The sequence below is a fragment of the Phoca vitulina genome, unplaced genomic scaffold, assembly GCF_004348235.1.
Source record: "Phoca vitulina isolate PV1807 unplaced genomic scaffold, GSC_HSeal_1.0 scaffold17, whole genome shotgun sequence".
Lineage (NCBI taxonomy): Eukaryota > Metazoa > Chordata > Mammalia > Carnivora > Phocidae > Phoca > Phoca vitulina.
In genome coordinates, this window is record NW_022589720.1 from 3,857,078 (window position 1) to 3,877,181 (window position 20,104).

General features: G+C 45.6%; 1 protein-coding gene across 1 annotated transcript in view; it reads left to right on the top strand.

Moving 5' to 3' along the window:
* The window catches only part of ADAMTS16 (ADAM metallopeptidase with thrombospondin type 1 motif 16), a 141,362-nt gene that overhangs the window by 46,503 nt on the left and 74,755 nt on the right, over positions 1 to 20,104 (top strand). The window contains exons 9-10 of the mRNA XM_032415178.1: positions 6,404 to 6,541; positions 15,339 to 15,492. Of these exons, the coding sequence (XP_032271069.1) occupies positions 6,404 to 6,541; positions 15,339 to 15,492 (292 nt within the window). The remainder of the gene's footprint in view (positions 1 to 6,403; positions 6,542 to 15,338; positions 15,493 to 20,104) is intronic.

Genomic DNA, 20,104 nt, shown 5'->3' on the forward strand with positions numbered 1-20,104 from the left:
TGTGTGGGTGCGTCCGTGTTCCCCTCGTCCTGTTGTGTGTGTGTGTGCGCGTGCGTCCGTGTTCCCCTCGTCCTGTTGTGTGTGTGTGTGTGTGTGCATCCGTGTTCCCCTCGTCCTGTTTTGTGTGTGTGTGTGCATGCGTCTGTGTTCCCCTCGTCCTGTTGTGTGTGTGTGTGTGTGCATGCGTCCGTGTTCCCTTCGTCCTGTTGTGTGTGTGTGTGCGTCCGTGTTCCTCTCGTCCTGTTGTGTGTGTGTGTGCGCGCATCCGTGTCCCTGAGTGTGTGTTGTGTACGTGCACCTGCCTGTAGCGCGGTCCTGTGAGGCCCTGCAGACTTGGCTGTCTGAACTGATGACCTGAAAATGAAGCTCATACCCTGCTTCTGATCCCTTCATTATAGGTAATGATTGACTTTTCCAGTGCCTAGAAAATTGCCCCTACAATTTATGAAGCTTCCAGTTAAATCATAATTGTATTTCTAATAGGCTGCTACCATTAAAACTTCAAAAACTCTCATTATGTTAACGACGTGAGGCTCTGGCTGTCCCTTGAACCATACCTGAATTTAATTAAACAATCCGGGTAAGAAATGTTTAAGTCACTGAGGGCTGAGGAGCTCAGTATTAAGTGAAGGGATGTAGTTCGGGACTGGCCGTGCGCACAGTTGCAGGTGGTGGGTCTACCCAAAGTGAAACTGGACACCTCAGAGAAGGGTCTTCAGCGTCAGCAAGGATCAGTGTCTCCTTTTATTTTTTCTTAGGAGTCAATTAATATTCCCTTTCATCACCGGAACTGGGTCTAGATGGAAAAGGTATTTTTCCAAACATGATAACAGTGTTTTTATTTCAAGTGGGACTGTGGAGGGGAGAAAGGAAATGGGCTGTAGGTTTGGATGAAAGGGAGTCCTGCTCCTCATAGGCTTCAACTCCAGAAAATGATCAGCTCCTTCTTGAGCACCTGACGTTAAGAGGGCATCATGCAACAAGCAGGACCTGGGAGCTCTGAACATGTCACGTCAGCACTGAAGTCGCTTCCGATCCTATTGCAGAAACAGGAAGTGCACGTGGGAGATATGCAAATGAGTCATGGGTGCCACATGCATGATGAGCGACCACAGTACTAATAGTAATAACGGCAGTAGTAATAGTATCGCTTGCTGTTTGTGGAACACTTTGTGAGATTTGCAGAGCGATCTCCATGCAGCTCAAGCCAGGAAGACCGCGGGGGACACTCCTCCCCCCGCTCCACCAGGCTCGTGGGCACACGATGCTGAGGGTTCAGCAAATGTGAGTGAATAGAACGGACGGAGTGAGTCAGGGATGAGCAGATGGATGAACGGGGAGTATTTCACTGAGTCGTTTGCTGTGGGAACTACATCAAATGGGAAAAGCACGCAAGGCTCAGTGATTTAACCCGATGGATTTTTGTTGAATTGAATTGAAAATGAACACACTTACTCATTTCGCTGATTTAATAAATATTACTTCTTGGAGGAGAGTTGTCGCTTGGTGCATGGATCAAACATCATAACATAAGCAGCGTGCCTGGCAATGAACTCCAAACGGGGTCAAATTCTGAGTCCTGCGCCTTAAGAATTAAAAAGTAATCATGCATCCGTTAGGACTTTATAAAACATCCTGCTTTAGAGGTTCGTTTTACTTTTTCAGGTTTGTTTACATTCAGAGGATATCGCTGAGGTCAGAGGCATACTTTTCTCGAGGCCTTTCAGCCAGAGGTTTTCTAACCTTTAACTCAGAGAAGGATCTCTGTGAATGTCAGCCTTTATCATCTACTGAGTCCAGTCATTTTCATGTCCGGACATCTTGTGGTTTCTATGGAGGAATCTGACCTGCACATAGAAATCGCTGGGACCCAGGGTTTGGATTTGTGTTGGAAAAGGGAGGGAGACAGGACCAGCAGTGAGGATGTGTGTTCTCCTTTAGGATGTGGGGTTCGGTCAGGCTTGTTCCTAAGCCAGTGGTGTAGGGTGAGTTTCCTGGTCGTATTCGATCACTTGGCATAGGATGTGCAGTTTGCTAGAGGCAGATTTTGAGAAATGGCACAGACACCTTGAATGTTGAACTACAGGTTTTGGAGAATATGTCCCCTGAATGGCATGATTCCATTGGAAAAATTCCCATGTATTAAGGAAGTCGTGCCATTTAGGAGTAGGACCTTAGGCCTGGGATTCCGGATCCATGCAGTTCTCCCGAAGACTGGCTGCGACCCGTGTGCGCTCTGCCTTTTCTTCTCTTACCTAAGCTTTCCTCTGCAAAACCAAGAGAGTCCGAGATCCTCAGCGTGATTGTGCAGGTGCAATTTCACGTGTACTGGTTGAGCTGAGCATTCCTAACATACAACCCTTGCTTAAATGCTTAACTTGCATTATCATTGCAGACCATCAAGACAATATTAAAACATATTGGCTGTGCTTAGAAGTATTCATGACCCATCATTCTGCCACTTGTCTTCTCCCACACATATTGAACCGTTCACTGAGCATGATTTCCATTCTGCCAGCAAAGCATTGTGTGGGGTTCTATGAAGATTAGGGACTCACCCCCTCCAAGAGTCTTCACAGAAAAACAAAATAGATATGGCGTGCGCAGATCAGGCTGTGCGGGCTGTAGGCATTGCACGAGACTCAGTCAGGGAGGACCAGGGAAGTCTCGAAGCAGAAGTGGCTTGCTCATACATTAAGCCCCAGCAGGCTTGGCTGGTGAGGTTAGATGCCCTTTCGAGCATTTGAGGATGAGGCTGTGCACTGTTATCAACTGAGCCCCGCAGCTGGCTCAGGGGGGCACCAGTGGTGCTGCGGGCTTGTGCAATATCAACTACAGACCCTCTGGCCAGTGACTGTCAGACTGCCCTCTAGGGAGCCCTAGCAGGTCGGAGGGTCATCTCTTACCCATTGTATTTATTGTTCCTCCTAAGAGTTTTTGTTTCTGTGTCCAAAAACATTTGAAACCTATTGACCTTTGGCTGAACACACACACACACACACACACACACACACACACACACACATCAAACGTATAAAAGTAACATCTAGGTATTGAGTAATTAGAGCAAGACCACATTTGAATAAGGAAATGGATAAAAGTTCTGAATTTTCCTTTGTGATGTGCACAGTGCCAGGTCTTCTGTGCATTTGTAGAGCAAGGTTTTATTACCCCATTATATAGGTAAGGAAACTGAGGCCCGGTGACTTCAGTAATTTACCTCAAATCCAACTGCTTGTGAAGGACAGAGGCAAGACCTCGATGGATGCCGTCTTCAGCCTCTGCTCTTCTGGTTGTTTGACCTGCCCCGGCCCCTGAGACCCATGTGATGCTGTGTCCACACCAGCTTTCTCCCTGTCGAGGGGGTGGGCTGTGCTCCTTGGAAAGTCCACATCAGAGCTCCAGCACCTAGGCCCCCCTGTGGCACCGTCATGGCACCCAGGGTGTGATTTAGCCATCCGGAGACGTTGGCCCCTGGTTACTTTGAAGCGTTTCTTGTTTCCTTAACTACGCTGTCTGGACAGTCTGAAATACTCGATTCAACCTCTAACAAGACATGGTCATTCCTCATTCTGGGTAAATCGTTAGTAATGACAGAATACATGCTGATGCAATTGAATCACTCAAAACATACTGTGGAGACATTAAAAGCATCGCACACTGATTATAATTCTCAAGTCCAGTTTAATCTGAAATTATGTTTACATTTGGGTATTTGAGTGGGTGTTATGGCTGGAAGGTTGCTCTTTGTTTATTCAACAAACATCAGTGGAGAACCTGTTATGGGCTAGTGAGCGTACCGGCCTGGGGCTGGGCATGGACAAGAAGGGTCTCTGTCCTTTAGAAACTTAAAAGCTAGTGAGTAGGAAAGAAAACAGTGTATTTACTGTTTCAACCTATGGGGTGACTAAAATTTTGAATAAAATACTATGGCTCATGGAAGCAAAGAACACGTCTGGTATGGTGTAACTTGGGTAGTAATTACATTTCTTGGTTGCCAAATACCAACCTTATCTTGAAAATGTAGTCTTTTCATCCTTCCCTGACTTTATTATTGTTACCATCAAGTGTGGTCACTGTGGGGTACTTTCACGTGAATGTGCCTACATCCATCACGGTACAATATATGGGCACTGTACTACTTGGAAAGACGACTCGCAATGTAGTCATGCTGAGATTTGGGTGGGCATCAGGATTACCTTATTGTGTTAGAATACACCCAAATACCAAAGCCTAACTCCAAAGCTACTAAATTAAAAAAAAAAAAAATCTACCAGGATGGACTTTGGGGAGCCACACCAGGAGGTGTGTTTCTCAGATATTCTGACGCACAGCAGAGTTTGAGAATCAGTTATAGAAAGAATCATGGAAAATATCTTAGATGAAAAAGTTTAAGACCCCCATGTCCCCAGATTGTGGCTTTCATGTCCTTAGAAATGTGGGCAGAGTGGTAGCACATTTACCTGGGGCACTTACTGGACCACAATGCACGTGTCGTCTACACAGGTCAAGGGCCCGCCAGGGGAGCGTACTTTGGTTGTTCATTTTCCTAACTTTCTCCCCAAGGCAGACACCCATATGTGATTACAGTCTGAATCCTTTTCGTAGCCATGACACATTTCCTCTGCTTTATGGTTACCCCGGCCTTGATTGATGGCTTTAATAGAACTTCAGAGGATGGGTGGAGGCTGAAATGACTCCATCTATATCACCCTTGGTACTGAGCAGGAATTTTGCAGAAATTCAACAATGTTCGCACGCCAGATTTCCTTGGATACGCCCTTCAATGGTGCTCGTGTTACGCTCTTACCCGGGTCCCGCCTGGGCTCTGAAGCCGGAGCATCAGGTTGCAGTCCTGAGTCCGAGACGGTGGACATGGCTCTCTCCAGTCCTCAGTCTTGCTGTCACGATATTCTACCTGCCTTATAGGCTTTTGGGGAGGCTTAAGTTAAAAAATACAGATAAGGTGTTTAATATCCTGTTTGAACACTAGTGAGCGCTTACAAGTGTGAGTTATTTTTATTGATACTATTAAATCTCTGTAAGTAAGCCAGTGAAGTGGGGAAAATGTGTTTTCAGCCTCAGCCGCAAATACAGATTCCCTGGCCCATGGTTGGAACCCCCTTCCCCAGTGTTGGGAGTCTTCTGTCCCTGCTACCCTGCCTCCTCTCGTCATGGGATTCTTGGTGGCATTCTTGGAATGTCCCCAGACCCAGTAACAATCTTGCCCTTCTTTGCTTTGCCCCCTTGCCTTCCCCTTTGCTCTGTACCCCACTCATGTGGAACCCCATTATCTAAGAATCCATCCAGTGATTTGGCAGCTACCAGACATTAATGGCCAACAATGGCTCTGCCCTCTAAGAATATGTTGCTCTCGTGGGAAGTCTTCAGGGTCATATAGAACTCCCAGATCGCCCAGGCGTTCTTCCTGAGCCATTAGTTGTGCTCTTTCTAGGGTAGATGAAGATGGCAGTGTGAGAAATTCCTGCAGCCAAAGCTCTAGGCAGTTAAGAAGAAGCTGACTTGGTGGAGAGACGTAGCAACTCGGTTCATGGCATTCTTATAGGTGTAGGGCTAGAGTTTTCTCAGGTGACAGTGAAGGGGTGCCAATTGGCACCTCTGTAAAGGACCCTATTAAGTACCCCAAGAGCCAGTGAGGCTTGAGATGGTCCCCTCTCCTCAGCTAGGGCCGGCACCCCAGAGTGGTCTGGTTTGGAAGCAGAAGGAACGGGTGTACCTTCAAACAATTCCTGCAGATAAAGGCAGCCAGCTTGCCCACTGGGCTTCATGGAGCTACGTCCTCCAAAGGGACGTAGGGAATGAGGTCAAGCACTGTCCCGCCGTGACAGCCCCCAGCAGTGCAGACCTGGCAGGAGGTGGGGCAGCCCTTGGTGGGAGTGGGGACAAAGGGTCAGCCCCACAGGGAGCTCTAGCAGGTGGTCGGTTCTCCAATTGTGGGAGGCATCAGACGCACGCGGGGAGACCACGTTTGTGTTTCTGACAAACACGTGGAAATTCTGAAAATCCCTGGTGAGCAGAAGAGTGTAGAGAGATGAGAGCAGGAGGGAACGCTGTCAGCTTTATCAAGGTCAAGGGACTGCCCTCCACACCCCACTTAGAATGCTTTTTTATAATTAAAACATGAGCCCTGAGCAGACATCCGGACGCCTGCTTCATTTTGCATTGGTGTGCCCTTTCAAACAACTGACCGAAGGGTAGTTCTTCAGGAAGGGTCTGTGAATGCGTGGCTATGCTCTACGACCTGGCTGTCCAGACATTTTCTTTCTGCCTGACGGGCAGGCAGGCGTGGAGGAGGCCACCATGTTGAACGTGCATTTGATGGAGTCTGTTAGGTCATTGACCCTTTTCTTGGTTTTGAAAGAACCGCTTCTCTCTCTCACAGCTTTGGCATGGTCCATGATGGAGAAGGGAACGTGTGCAAGAAGTCTGAGGGCAACATCATGTCCCCCACACTGGCAGGACGCAACGGGGTCTTCTCCTGGTCGCCGTGCAGCCGTCAGTACCTGCACAAGTTTCTAAGGTACGGACTCCCGGAGCTCGGTGCGTCCCTTAGTGCCCGGCTCTGTCCACGCAGCCCGGCTTGGCTGTGACTTCCCAAGATGGCTCCCCTTCGAAGGTGTCTTGAGATGTTCCCTCGGCCAAGAAGTTTGTCAGATACTTCCTTAGAGCTCAAAGACCTGCAGGCTGAATCCAACATCATTTGACCTTTAGACTCAAATGAAACCCAAGATACTTACCAAATCAAACTATTTGTCAGTAACATGTAGTTGTTTTAAATTCTCATTTCTGTGACTAAATGTTTTTTATTCACGAGTAGAAGACCTACCGTGCACACAGTGGGAAAGCAATGTAACTTTTGGGGGTCTCTTCTCTTCTTCTCTTCTCTTCTCTTTTCTTTTCTTTTCCACAAAGTGCATTTCTTTTTTTTTTTTTTTTTTTTTAAAGATTTTATTTATTTATTTGAGAGAGAGAGAGAGAGAGAGAGCACATGAGAGGGGGGAGGGTCAGAGGGAGAAGCAGACTCCCTGCCGAGCAGGGAGCCCAATGCGGGACTCGATCCAGGGACTCCAGGATCATGACCTGAGCCGAAGGCAGTCGCCCAACCAACTGAGCCACCCAGGCGCCCCCACAAAGTGCATTTCTTATTAGAAGGGGAAACCTTAGCCTGGCTCTAAAATCTTGCAATTTTAATAATTATTTTTGTAAATGTTTATTATAGCACTAATTCATTTAGGATATAGGACATTGGGGAGATAGGGTTTGACCCCCTGAAAAAGTCAGTAGATTTTCAACTCTTTAGAGAAAGGAGGGACTTTAAGAAGTGGCCTTAGATCTGCTAGTAAGGCAGACTGTCCCCCAAGCCTCAAGGACGTTGAGTTTGGAGTTTGGTTTCAGCTGCGGACCCTAGCCGTATTTCTGACGCGTGTCACGCTGTTGCCCGGGTCAGCGGACCTACTGCGTGTGGTCACACAGAGCCCGGGGCCTTCCATCCTGTGGCCGCTTCCTCTTGTGGGAGCTGGCTGTGCACCGCAGCCCGCGGCTCCCAGGGGCGGAGAGGGCTGTGGAGGGCATGCAGGACAGGGCTGTGTTCCTGGCAGGCAGCATGCAGCTGACGGCCCACCCTGCAAGGGCTGGGTCATGAACGTCGGGGCCGGGACTGCAGGTGCACGCCCACCTGAGCTCCCCGCATTCCTTCTCTTCCCTTCTGAGCGGGCTCTCCTGGGCCCCAGGGGTGGCATCTGCAGCACACCGTGCTCTGAGGTTCTTGTGCCTCCTGGAGGACACAGCCCTTTCCACCTTGTCCTTTCAGGAACATTCTTGTCTCCCTGGCCCTGGGAAGAACTGCTTTCGCTCAGCAGGGAGGACATGCGTATCCGTGACACAGAAACGTATCTTGCCAGACACCTAGAAGGCTTGTGCTCACTCTCTGACAGACACACCAATGCTCAATAATCCACTGATTCTTGTCAAGGAGACACAAAGCATGTGCTTCCTTCTTTCCAAAATGTGTCAGTGCTGGCGGCAAAGGGCCTTCCTGGCGAGTTCTCCATTAAATGCGCGCACGTTTCTGAGATTCATCAAGGAAGGTATGAGAGTTAGTACTCTTATGTCAGTGATATATTCTTGGACAAAGCTAACAAACCAAGCCACCTTACTTTAAGAATTTGGAGCAGATTATGACAAGAAAACATACAAAAAAATATTTAGGGCTGCCTGGGTGGCTCATTTGGTTAAGCGTGCGACTCTTGATTTCGGCTCAGCTCCTGATCTCAGGGTCCTGAGATTGAGCCCCACCCATCCCCCCGCCCCCGCTGGGCTCTGCGCTGGGCATGGAACCCGCTTGTGCTTCTCTCTCTCCCTCTGCCCTGCCCCCCTGCAAAGGCGCGCTCTCCCTCTCAAAAAAAATAGAATTGACAGTCAGATGAAGACGAAAAGCCATGAAAATAAAAAATGGAGAACAAGGAATAAACCCACAAATACATCAGTCTTAAAATATAGGCTTTGCCTGTGATATTGAAGCTTGAAATGGGGCAAAGGTCTTTCGAGGAACCAAAGCAAGAAAGGAGATCAAATCTATTCATATGACCAGAAAATAGGGCAAATACCGGTATTTCAAGGAAAGCGAGGCTTTTGCCAGCACAGAATTCTTGGAAACAAATGAAACTGTGCCTGTGTATATCTAAACTGAACTATAGATTCATCCAAGTGCATGTGTTGATAGATGTATTTCTCTGTATTTTATTCACATCCTTTGCATTTACAGAACACCCTGCTCTACGTCTGCTACATAAAATACGTGCTACGTACCTGTAACGCATTATGTCATATAGTGAGTGCTTATAAGTATTGGTAGACACACGAAGTAAAAGCATTGGTAGGACGTACCTCGGTGGATATCTGTGTGTGAGCTAACCCATGGCACCTGATGACTCCCCACTTCTACCCTCCTCTGGACCCCACGCTAGAGTGAGTCCATCCCCGGCCAGTCCCAGACACCAGGAGCACATGCTTGTCCCTCTCCTGTTTCTGCCACAACACGATGCCAGCAACTGAACAGGGAACGTGGAGGGAGGCGTAGCGGCAGGGTGCGTGACCCACGCTGGCCCCACCAGAGCTGGGGAAGGAAAAAAGATTGGCGTACGCATGGACCACCAGCTTAGCACGCACGGACCACCAGCTCAGCCTCCAGATACCCGCCTTCCAAGTCTCTGCAACTGATGCACGTGCCCATAGTCAGAACCCAGAGCTCGTTATTCGAAGCTAGGAGTCGAGGGCAAAAGTCCCCCGCTCCTGTTGTACCCCGTAAGACACCTTTCAGGCTTCCACTGGCCTCACTGGCTCGCCCCATGGAGCTTCTTATCTTGGGCTCTAGGTTTTCTTCATTTTTTTCTCTTTCTTTCCTTTTCTCTTTCTTTCTTATTTTGTCAGTAAAGCCTTTTCTTCCCTTTTTTCTGTTGCACAAATTACAGCATCTTGTCTCTAGCACATCTCGGGGCAGGGTCACGTGGGTGTTTCTGTTGGTTATACTCCCTGTCTGCTCACTGTCTGAGGCTGCTCCCCGTGCCCTTGTGGAGCCCTGAGCCCCTGGCTGGGCTCCTTTCTCGCTGCCCTTCCCCTCAGTCCTCCTCTGAGCTTGTAGCAAGTCTTCTGAGCCAGCATCCTGACCACTCACCTTCAGCCTGGGTTCTTTCCTCATGTTCTTACCATGAGACTTCATAGCAGTCAAGATATTTTACCGCCTAAAGGAATGAAGGCTGCCTTCCATAGTTCATGCCACCCAAGAAGAGTGAAAATTTCGTGGACAGTATCTGTCACCTGGCAATACAAATCTGTATTCTAGTAACATACACTTGATCATTTTTCTTTTATTTCTAATATAAAAAAGGCAGTGTCAACATTATTCTACTGGTGACATGACACATCGAGGTCCTTTCAACGTTTGCTCTTCCCTGTGCGGGCTCCTTGTGGAGTCAAGTTGGGGATTGTTAGCATTGTTTGTAGCTGTTTCTTGCAGCTGTTCAGTTTTGTTTGGTGTGTGTGTGTGTATGTTTACGTGTGCACGTGCATGAAGAATTCTGCTTTCTGTAATAAAAAAGCACAAACTTAAGTTTACATTGCAGTTTTCTATATCAATCCTTTCTATAATTTTCTAGATTATTTTTCAAAAAAATGTTTTAAAGATTTTATTTATTTATTTGATTGAGAGAGAGAATGCATGTGCGCGAGCGAGAGCACACAAGCAGGGGGAGCGGCAGAGGGAGAGGCAGAAGCAGACTCCTTGCTGAGCAGGGAGCCCAGTGCAGGGCTCGATCCCAGGACCTGAGCCGAAGGCAGGCACTTAACCAGCTGAGCCATCCAGGTTCCCCTCAAAATTTTTATAGCCTTTTCATCTTCATGGTTTTGATCAAGATAAACATTTTTAATTTTTTTAAAATGTGCCCAGACAACGTGGAGAGCAGGGGCTGCAACGTGTGGGTGTACGGTGAGAATCAGCATCATGCGAGAGTCCAGATCGCTGCTCAGCTGCCAAGAACTGTAGGAGAACTCGTGGAAGGAAATAGTTATATGCTTAGAGAGCACTTGTTTTGATGACATTAGATATGGGCTGTGATCTTCGAATCAGACCGTGGCCCTAGGAGGGGTTGCCAAGAGTGTGGTTCAGAGACATGTTTGCTCTGGGATCCCGGGACGGTTCAATGTCTGCTCAAGTTCGCTCATTTGTTTTTGTGTCAGTCAGTAAAACCCTTGTGTGGCCATTCAGTCATAAACTTTTATTTTCAAGAACTTTGCTAATTTTGCTGGGCCACATGATTATAAACAGAAACACAAGATTATGCATGCTCACAAATTTGTTCTCTTAAAAGATTAAATTTTCCAAGAGAGCCTCCTGCTGTCAAAGTCACTCAAGCTTTTGTTCCCATGGGATGACCAGTGGTGAATGGGCCATGTCTATACTGTGTTAGCAGAGAAGTCTCATTGGTTTAATCAATCGGAGACTGTCTTCTTTGACGTGTTTGCCGACTTCCTGATTTCCAGGTAATCACAATCCTGTTATGTTCTCCACCAATTAGGTGGCTATTTGGATACGATCCCAACAATGAGTAAGGATTAGTGACTAACTTTTAAAGATGAATCCGCTTTCCTTTATTAGCAGTCTCACATTTGGTACCTGGAAAAAATATATTTAAAAAAAGGAACTCAGGGGCGCCTGGGTGGCTCAGTCGTTAAGCGTCTGCCTTCGGCTCAGGTCATGGTCCCAGGGTCCTGGGATCGAGCCCCGCATCGGGCTCCCTGCTCCGCGGGAAGCCTGCTTCTCCCTCTCCCATTCCCCCTGCTTGTGTTCCCTCTCTCGCTGTGTCTCTCTCTGTCAAATAAATAAAATCTGTATAAAAAAAAAAAAAGGAACTCAGTCAGTCTGAAGTTGTCAGCACAATGTTTCTCCATAGTTGGTAGTCAAGAAGGATAGATACGTGTTTGGAGTAAATTCATCAACCTACTCAGTGAAGTCATGTGTCATTTCCCAGGACCAGACACAGACCTCATCCCATTTACTCATGTCTGTGTCCGGGAGGCCTAGGACTAAGGAAATTTTAACTCATTATTTTAATTTAATGACAACAGGGACTCGTCTTCAATTTACTTTTAAAATTTTGAATCATGGTATTCACAGACCAGTGAATGTGCCTTCCTTCTGACCCCATGAATCTATGTCAGTCCATGGGAAAAGGGACCATCGCTGGGAGCCAGGAGTTTGAGGGGTGCGTGGATTCCCCTGCCACACCCCATACCTCCTCTGTCAATGAGAAAATCTGATTTGACCTGAGAGCCCATTAAGAATGTTTTGGGGTATAATGGAAAGAACAAATTTCAGTTCATTCATACACACATACACATAATGAATATTTTTCAGCCATGAGAAATAAGGAAACCCTGCCATTTTTGGCGGTACGGATGGACCTTGAGGGCATTATGCTAAGAGAGATAAGTCAGAGAAAGACAAACTGTATGATCCCACTTATATGTGGAATCTAAAAATTTAAGCTCGTAGCAACAAAGAGTTACCGGGGTGGGGTTGGGAGCGCTGGTCAAGGTGGTCACACATACAAACTTGTAGTTCTAAAATAAGTAGGTTCTGGGGGCTCCCATGTACAGCATGGTGACTATGAACAATGCTGTATTCTGTGTTTGAAAGTTGCTAAGAGAGTAGATCTTACAAGTTCTCTTGGAGCACCTGGGAGCCTCAGTCAGTGAAGCATCTGACTCTTGATCTCGTCTCAGGTCTTGATTTCAGGGCTGTGAGTTCAAGCCTCACGGTAGACTCCGCACCCAGTGTGGAGCCTACTTAAAAAAAGTTCTCATGATACAATATTCACAAATCTAAGGATGTGAGATAATGGATGTGTTAACTAACCTTTATAAAAAGCTACAGAGCACAGTGAACAGCCCAGAACCCCGTACTCACTCTCATCATCATCTCCTTCCTCGCCAGAGATGACCATGTTCCTGACACAGGCCACCATAGACTAGTTTTGCCTGTTTCTGAACTTGCTATGAACAGAATCATGAGCTACATACTACTCTGTATCTGGGATCTTTGGCTAAATATAACAATTATGAGATTCATCCTTGTTGCTGCATAAAAATATGGCATCATTTATTTATTTTTAATTGCATGAATATGCTACAACTTACGAATCCATTCTGTTGGTGAGAGGCATTTGAGATTCCAATTTGGGGCCATTTAAGAAATGATACTCTGCATATTCTTTTGTTTTACATATATGTCTCTGATTATTTGTAGGACTGGAAGTCTAGGGTCATGAATACACAGTCTGCAGTGTCAGGAGACACCCCAACAGCTTCCTGAGTGGTTGTGCAAAGTCACATGCCCACAGTTTTGAGCATTCACGGGGTGCTGAACCCTTGCCAACACTTGGTCTTGTCGGTCTTTTCCACTTTAGCCATTTCGCTGGGTGTCTAGTGACATACCGAAGTGGCCATTAAAGAGAACGAGTGTGTTTTTACATGTTTAATGGTCATTTGAATAATCTTGAGTGAAGTGCCTGTTCAGATCTCTTGCGAACTTTTAAAAATTAGGCTTTTTAATTTTTTCTTGTCTCTTGATGGGAGTACCTTATATATTCTGAATACTTTGTTCATTATGTAAAATACATATTACGTGAGTATCTTCTGTTGCTCTAGGACTTGGTATCTCCACCGTTAATGGTGTCTTTTGGTTAACAGAAGTTTTCCTTTTTGTAACAGAGTCTAAATTAATCCATACTTTTCCTTTGGAGTTAGTACTTTTTGTGGGCTGCTAGAATAAATAAATCTCTACTTACCCCAGAGTCACAAATATATTCTTCCACACGATCTCCTACAAGCTTTATTGTTTTGCTTATCACATGTAGGCAACCTGACTTTCGTCTGGGGCATGCCACAGGGTCAAAACACGATTTGTCCACGTGGATACTATGGTGGATTGTGTGTGCAGTGGCTTTTCCTTTCAGCATCCGTGCCGTGGGGTTTTCTCACACCTGCCCCATTGGCTTTGCGCTTGGCCATGACACCTGCTGAGGCCGAGGGAGAAAGAGCAGACGGGCTCCAACAGGAGCCTAAGCGGGAGCACAAGGGTGAGATCCACATGGGGAGTTGCTTTCCTTCAAAGGTGAAGCTAATCGGAGCCGACCTGCACATCCCAGCAGTGATGTGTGTGTTCCTGCACCTCCTGGCAGGCTCCCAGCTTCTTCTAGGCTCCCAGTCTGTGTACTGCATTTTTCATGGCCAGGTGGGAACCTTGTCCTCATGCCCTGTGCTTAGACGTTTACACAAACTATAAAAATTCCTGAACCCGTGATACTGTTTTAATTGTCAGTCCCTTGCTGGGGCCAGTCAGTTTGGCTGACTTTTCCTGGTTTCCTGTCCAGAGGATGGGGATCATATTGCCACCCTGACGTAGCCTCAGGGACATAATGGGGAACACCGAACTCGTATGTATAAATCATTTAAGATCCATCAGAGAAAGGTTCTATGGAATTCCAAAATTGCCAAGCCACACCTGTCTTGAAGTGCTAATTATGCTTTTAATTGTTTTTCTTTACTTAAAAATATCCCTTTGCGGTATGATCCTAGTGACCGTGATAGACAGACAGGTCATTTGTTGAATGCTCACAGTGAGTCGGCCACTGCTCTTAACACTGTCCCATCATTTGGTTTAATCTATACTTCCCAGTGCGCTCTGAAAGGGCTTCTGATCTCCTCTTATGTAGGACTGATGTCTCCTCCACAGTAGCTGGGGCCACCCTCGTGTTTCGTGGGTGACTGTGAATCGAGGGCATGCAGGAGTGGACTTGAAGGCAGTGGAATTTGAGACTGGGGTGGAGACTGAGGCCAGAAAGGTCCCAGTCGAGGTGGGCAGCCACGCAAAGAAAAGTGTAGGGATCCACGGGCAGGTCTGCCATCGTTCAATATATTGCGAACATAGAAGGGATTTTTTTTTTTTTTGGCTTATTGAAATTGGCAAGCAAGATTTAGTTGCTACATGCAAACACTGTTCGCCCTCCCTCCGAATGCAAAAATTATAACTATGCCTGTCCCTGCTAGGGAAGGGAATACCGTGTTCGTGGAGGAAGGAATCATTAGTTGGTCTTTAGCCATCTGCTAGTGAACTTAAGCAGAGTTAATTTCCTTCTTGACTTTGGGATCTAGTCAGAAATTAGCTTGAGCATAGAGCATTGCTGGTAGAAGTTGTTGCTGTGTTCCATGGGGAACCTCTGGAGGCTGTGAGCTTGTGTGCAGGTGGTCCCTGGCCCAGGGAAGGAAAGGAGGGAGGGGGGAAGAGGAGAGTGGAAGGGGGAGGAAGGGAGGTAAGGACGGAGTGAGGGGAAAGAAAGAAAATTCTTGTCTTTGAAATAGGTGGATTTTGCTAGCCTTCCACAATGCCCATTTCCATCTTTTGATCACTCATGGCCAGAAGTGTACATAAAAGTGTCTGCAGTTGGCACTTCTCACACTGCTTGTGCTGTTCTGTCTCGCTTTTCCCCATGATAAGATTGAGGAATCTAATGAAGAACAAATTGTCTTCCTGGAAAAGATGAAATGCAGTAGGAGCAGTTTCAGGATATGTGGCCCCTGTATTTAAATAGAATGGAGATAAATGTCATATGGGCCCGCAGGAGAGGAGAATGCCCCCCACCCCCCCGCCTCGCTGCACAGGGAATGTTGTCAGATTGCAGGAGAAGAGCCCGGCCTCGCGGAAGGTGCATCTCCGGTAAGTGTTGCGGAATCACTGGCCCCCCATGCCCTGTGCGTTTCAGCACCGCCCAAGCGCTGTGCCTCGCGGATCAGCCGAAGCCTGTGAAGGAGTACAAGTACCCCGAGAAGTTGCCGGGACAGTTATATGACGCCAACACTCAGTGCAAGTGGCAGTTCGGAGAGAAAGCCAAGCTCTGCATGCTGGATTTTAAAAAGGCAAGTGATTATTGGCAAATGCTCAGTGCAATATGATTCATAAAACTGTTTTATTCAGTGAAACGGACATTGATGTATTCTGCATTTATTGGGTACCTACCAAATGTCAAATCCTGTGAGTTAGAGCTGGTCTTAGATAACAGGAAACATATGTTCTCCTGGCAAAAAAAAGCTGGTGGATCCTGGTGTGGGTATCGCTTTTCATCGGAGAACTGACTTGGCCTGTTAGGTCAGCTCTTGTTTCTGATTTATCACGTGGGAGCTCAGTAATAACCTCTGGTTGGTGTGAGTTGGCAAATTAATGCTCTGCATTTTTTTCAAATGCTGTTAAGAAAATAGTTCCTCCCTGCTTTACCTTCCTCAGATATAAGCAGAATTTACCATGGAGCAACAACCTGTCTAGAGCTTCTGATTATTAAATTCCCCAAGGACAACCTTTCTAGAGAAGTTTCTCGTAGAAGGTGTGATGTGCGCCGCTGAGCCCGGGGACATGACTGGCATGGCTTCCTGTCATAAATTCTGCATGTGACACGGAGACGTGCGCCCATGTTGGACGGGCAGGTTGGCATGTGGGGACTTGCTGTACTGAGCCACAAGGAAAGCTACCCATAAATTAAATGAAAATACCTATTCCTGAGATTTCTTTTATTCTAGTTTATAATGAAATCAAGAGGAAAATGACAAAAATATGATCCTCTAGAAACCTCCAACATTTCATAATGTACTGGGAATATTCCCAATTTAAATCTAACGTGATAATCTCTTTTCTTCTAAACTCAAGGAAATTTCCCCGTAAGGTCAGTTACAACCGTGTTCCAGGACTGGATCCTCATCTCCTGAGCTGGGTAATGTCAGCTTGGGACAAGAGCAATGAATCAGTTACCATCAGCCTGTGTCCCTAATGTTGTCTTTTCCACGTGAAATCCCTAGGAAGTTTTTGAGTGTGTTACTCTTATGTCTGTTCAGGACAAGAGCATAGGACTAATTTTTTTTTTTTTTCAAAGATGGGATTTTTCTACAGCAAAGCTCAGGTTTCCACATTCTTTTGTTCTGTGTGACCATGGACTGTATCATCCATGGTACTCTGGCGCCATTTGGAAAATACAAGAAGTAAGAAGCTAAATCTTTTATTACTCATCTTTTATTACTGAGGGAATATTTATATGCAGTGAAATGGATTCGTTTTAGGTGTACTGTTGGAATTTTAACAACTGTGCTTACCCGTGTTACCAGCATGCTGATCAAAACATGGCTTACTTCCATAAAGCCAAAAAGTTCCCTTATGCCCTCTTCCACTCAGCCCCTTCCCCACCCAGGTAAGCAAACTCTGTTCTGATTTCTATCACCATAGATACAGTTTGCTTATTCTGGAACTTTGTAAATGCCAAGTAAAGTATTTGCAGTGACAGGGGGAACTAGAGAGGATAACGTTAAGTGAAGTAAGTCAGTCAGAGAAAGACAAATACCGTATGATTTCACTCATATGTGGAATTTAAGAAACAAAACAAATAAAGGAAAAAAGAGACAAAGCAAGAAACAGACTCTTTTTTTTTTTTTAAAGATTTTATTTATTTATTTGAGAGAGAGAATGAGAGACAGAGAGCATGAGAGGGAGGAGGGTCAGAGGGAGAAGCAGACTCCCTGCCGAGCAGGGAGCCCGATGCAGGACTCGATCCCAGGACTCCAGGATCATGACCTGAGCCGAAGGCAGTTGCTTAACCAACTGAGCCACCCAGGCGCCCGAAACAGACTCTTAACTATGGAGAACAAACAGGGTTACCAGAGGGGACGTGGGTGGGGGGTCAGGGAAACGGGATGGGGATTACGGGCACACTGTCGTGATGAGCACTGAGTCACATGGAGACTTGTTGAGCACTTGTACATCTGAAACTAATAGAACACTGTGTCTTAAGTATACTGCAATTAAAACTTAATAAAAAAACAAATATGATGTTAGTTGTTGGTTTTACATAGTCCCCCTTTATCAAACTGATAAGTTCCTTTCTGGTCCTAAGTTGTTGAGAGATTTTATCACGAAAGTGTGTTGACTTTTGTGAAATGCTTTTTCTCCTTCTGGGGATGTAGTTATACTGTTTTTCTTCTCTATGATGTGAATGCGGAGAATTGTGTTGATAGGTTTTAAATTTAGTTTCCCATTGGTCACACTTCTTTTTTATTTCTCTATTTCCTTTTGCATTAAACTTCTTTCTCAATCCTGTTTTTTGCCTCAATTTTCATTTTAGCTGTACTTCCTTATACTGATTTTTAGTGGTTGTTCAGGAGATTATAGCTACATCTCTAATTTACAGTCGATTTAGATTTAACATTGTGCCGCTCTATGCAAAATGCAAGATCCTTAAAACAAGTAAGCCCATGTGACTCCCTCGCTGTACTGTCCTCATCATGTATTTTACCTCTGTGCGTGTTACAAGCAACATGACACAATGTTAAAATGTTTGCTTTAACATGGGGAGTTGCTTTTAAATAAAATAATGTTACCTTTTATATTCACCCACAAATGCACCATGTAGTACTTACACTTTCTTATGGATCAACTCCAAATTGTATCATTTGCTCTGGTCTGAAGATCTTTCTTTAGCATTCTCTATAGGCTGCGTCTGCTGGGCTTAGGGTAGGTCAGGTTTTCTTTATCTGAAAATGTCATTAAATTCACCCTCTGTTTTGAAGAATCGTTTTCCTGAATATAGAGTTCTAAACAGTTTTTTCTTTATTTTTTTTCCTATACACATTTTAAAGTTATAATTCCATTTTCCCCTGGACTCGGTTGTTTCTGATAAAAAGCCGATCATCATCTTTATCTCCTGGCATACCTAATCATTCATTTAAACAATTCAGCAAACTCTACATTTAGGTTAGTTTAAGTTTTGTTTCCAGAAATACAATCTGATTCTTTATACTCTCTATTCTCTACTGAAATTTCCCATCTTTTTTCACTCATTCTGTCCACTTTTTCCTTTATAGCCTTGAGTGTATTTGTAACATGTTATAATAGAGTATCACTTTATGTTATATACATTTGTATTGTATTATTATAATAGGTGGATCCCTTCATCCTTTGAGGCTTTGTTTGGTTCTTCCTTAGGGCTCTTCTCTTTCAGTTTTTCCTTAGCCAGAGGCACAACCTGGGCTCTGGGCTGGGGGCGTGGACTTTGGGCTCTCCACTGAGGTCTCTCCCTCACGTGCGGGCCCAAACTCCGGTGTCTCCCAGCATGGTGTGGCCTCTGTCGTCCAGCCGGTCAGTGCGCAGCCCAGAGCTGCTGCCCTGATCTAGGCCACATGAGGTGTCAGCTAGTGCATCAACCATTCACCCCACAGATAAGCAAGGGCCCACAGGAAATCCTCAGGCAGGCATCTGGGGCCCCTTACTTAATGTGACTTTTTACTTTCTGGTCCCACAGAATCCCACAGGTTCTAGCTACTTCTGTAGGCCCCAACTCTGATCTCTGCATCCCCCACGCAGGGAGATTGTCATTGTCTGCCTGGGACCCACCTGGCTGCACCATGTCAGGCAAGTGTTCCAGGCAGATTGATGGAGCAAAGGTGACCCTCACCTTACGGATTTCCTTCTCTCCAGGGACACATACTGTGCTGCCAATTGCAAAGTCTAAAACAACTGGCCCATATATTTTGTCCAGTTTCATATAGTTTTTGTATGCAGAAAAGTAAGCCTGCTACCAGTTACTTTATCAAGGACAGTAGAGGAAATATCTTTTCAGTTAAAAAAAAATTACATCCTTGGGCGCCTGCGTGGCTCAGTTGGTTAAGCGACTGCCTTCGGCTCAGGTCATGATCCTGGAGTCCCTGGATCGAGTCCCGCATCGGGCTCCCTGCTCGGCGGGGAGCCTGCTTCTCCCTCTGACCCTCCCCCATCTCATGTGCTCTCTCTCTCTCTCTCTCATTCTCTCTGTCTCAAATAAATAAATAAAATCTTTAAAAAAAAAATTACATCCTTTACAATCAGTCATGTCACCTCATTCCCTATGATGTGAAATTGTTCTTCAACATAAATAAACTTGATGGATTTTCTAAGTTAAATACCATTTGTGTGGCCAGAATCTCTAGGGTCCTGAATCTCGAATTTAGATACGGTGGGCAGTTAGGTTATTTTCCATGTGAATTAAAGCATCTCAGAACATTTTCAGTTCTAAAATTCTATTTTTTCAATGAACTCCTTCTGAAGTTTTATGAAAATAGGTCTGTTTTGTTAGGTTGAAGTATAAAGATCCAAAAGTTTGCTGATGGGAGAATTTAAATTAATAACAAGCAGGGCACCCTGTGATTCAGTCAGTTAAGGATCTGCCTTCAGCCCAGGTCACGATCTCAGGGTCCTGGGATCGAGTCCCGCATCAGGCTCTGTCCCTCCCCACAGCTCATGCTCTCTATCTCTCTCTCTCTCAAATAAATAAAATCTTTGAAAAACAAATAAATAAATAACAAGCGAATTACCTGATGCCTAAACCAGCAATTAGCACCTAAGGACTCCTCAGTGAACATTTGCTGAGCAGGTGATAGATGGGTGAATGCTATTTTAGAAAGGGACTCTTGGTTTTGAAAAGTTAATAGATAATGCAAATTCATATGCATCTGTCTC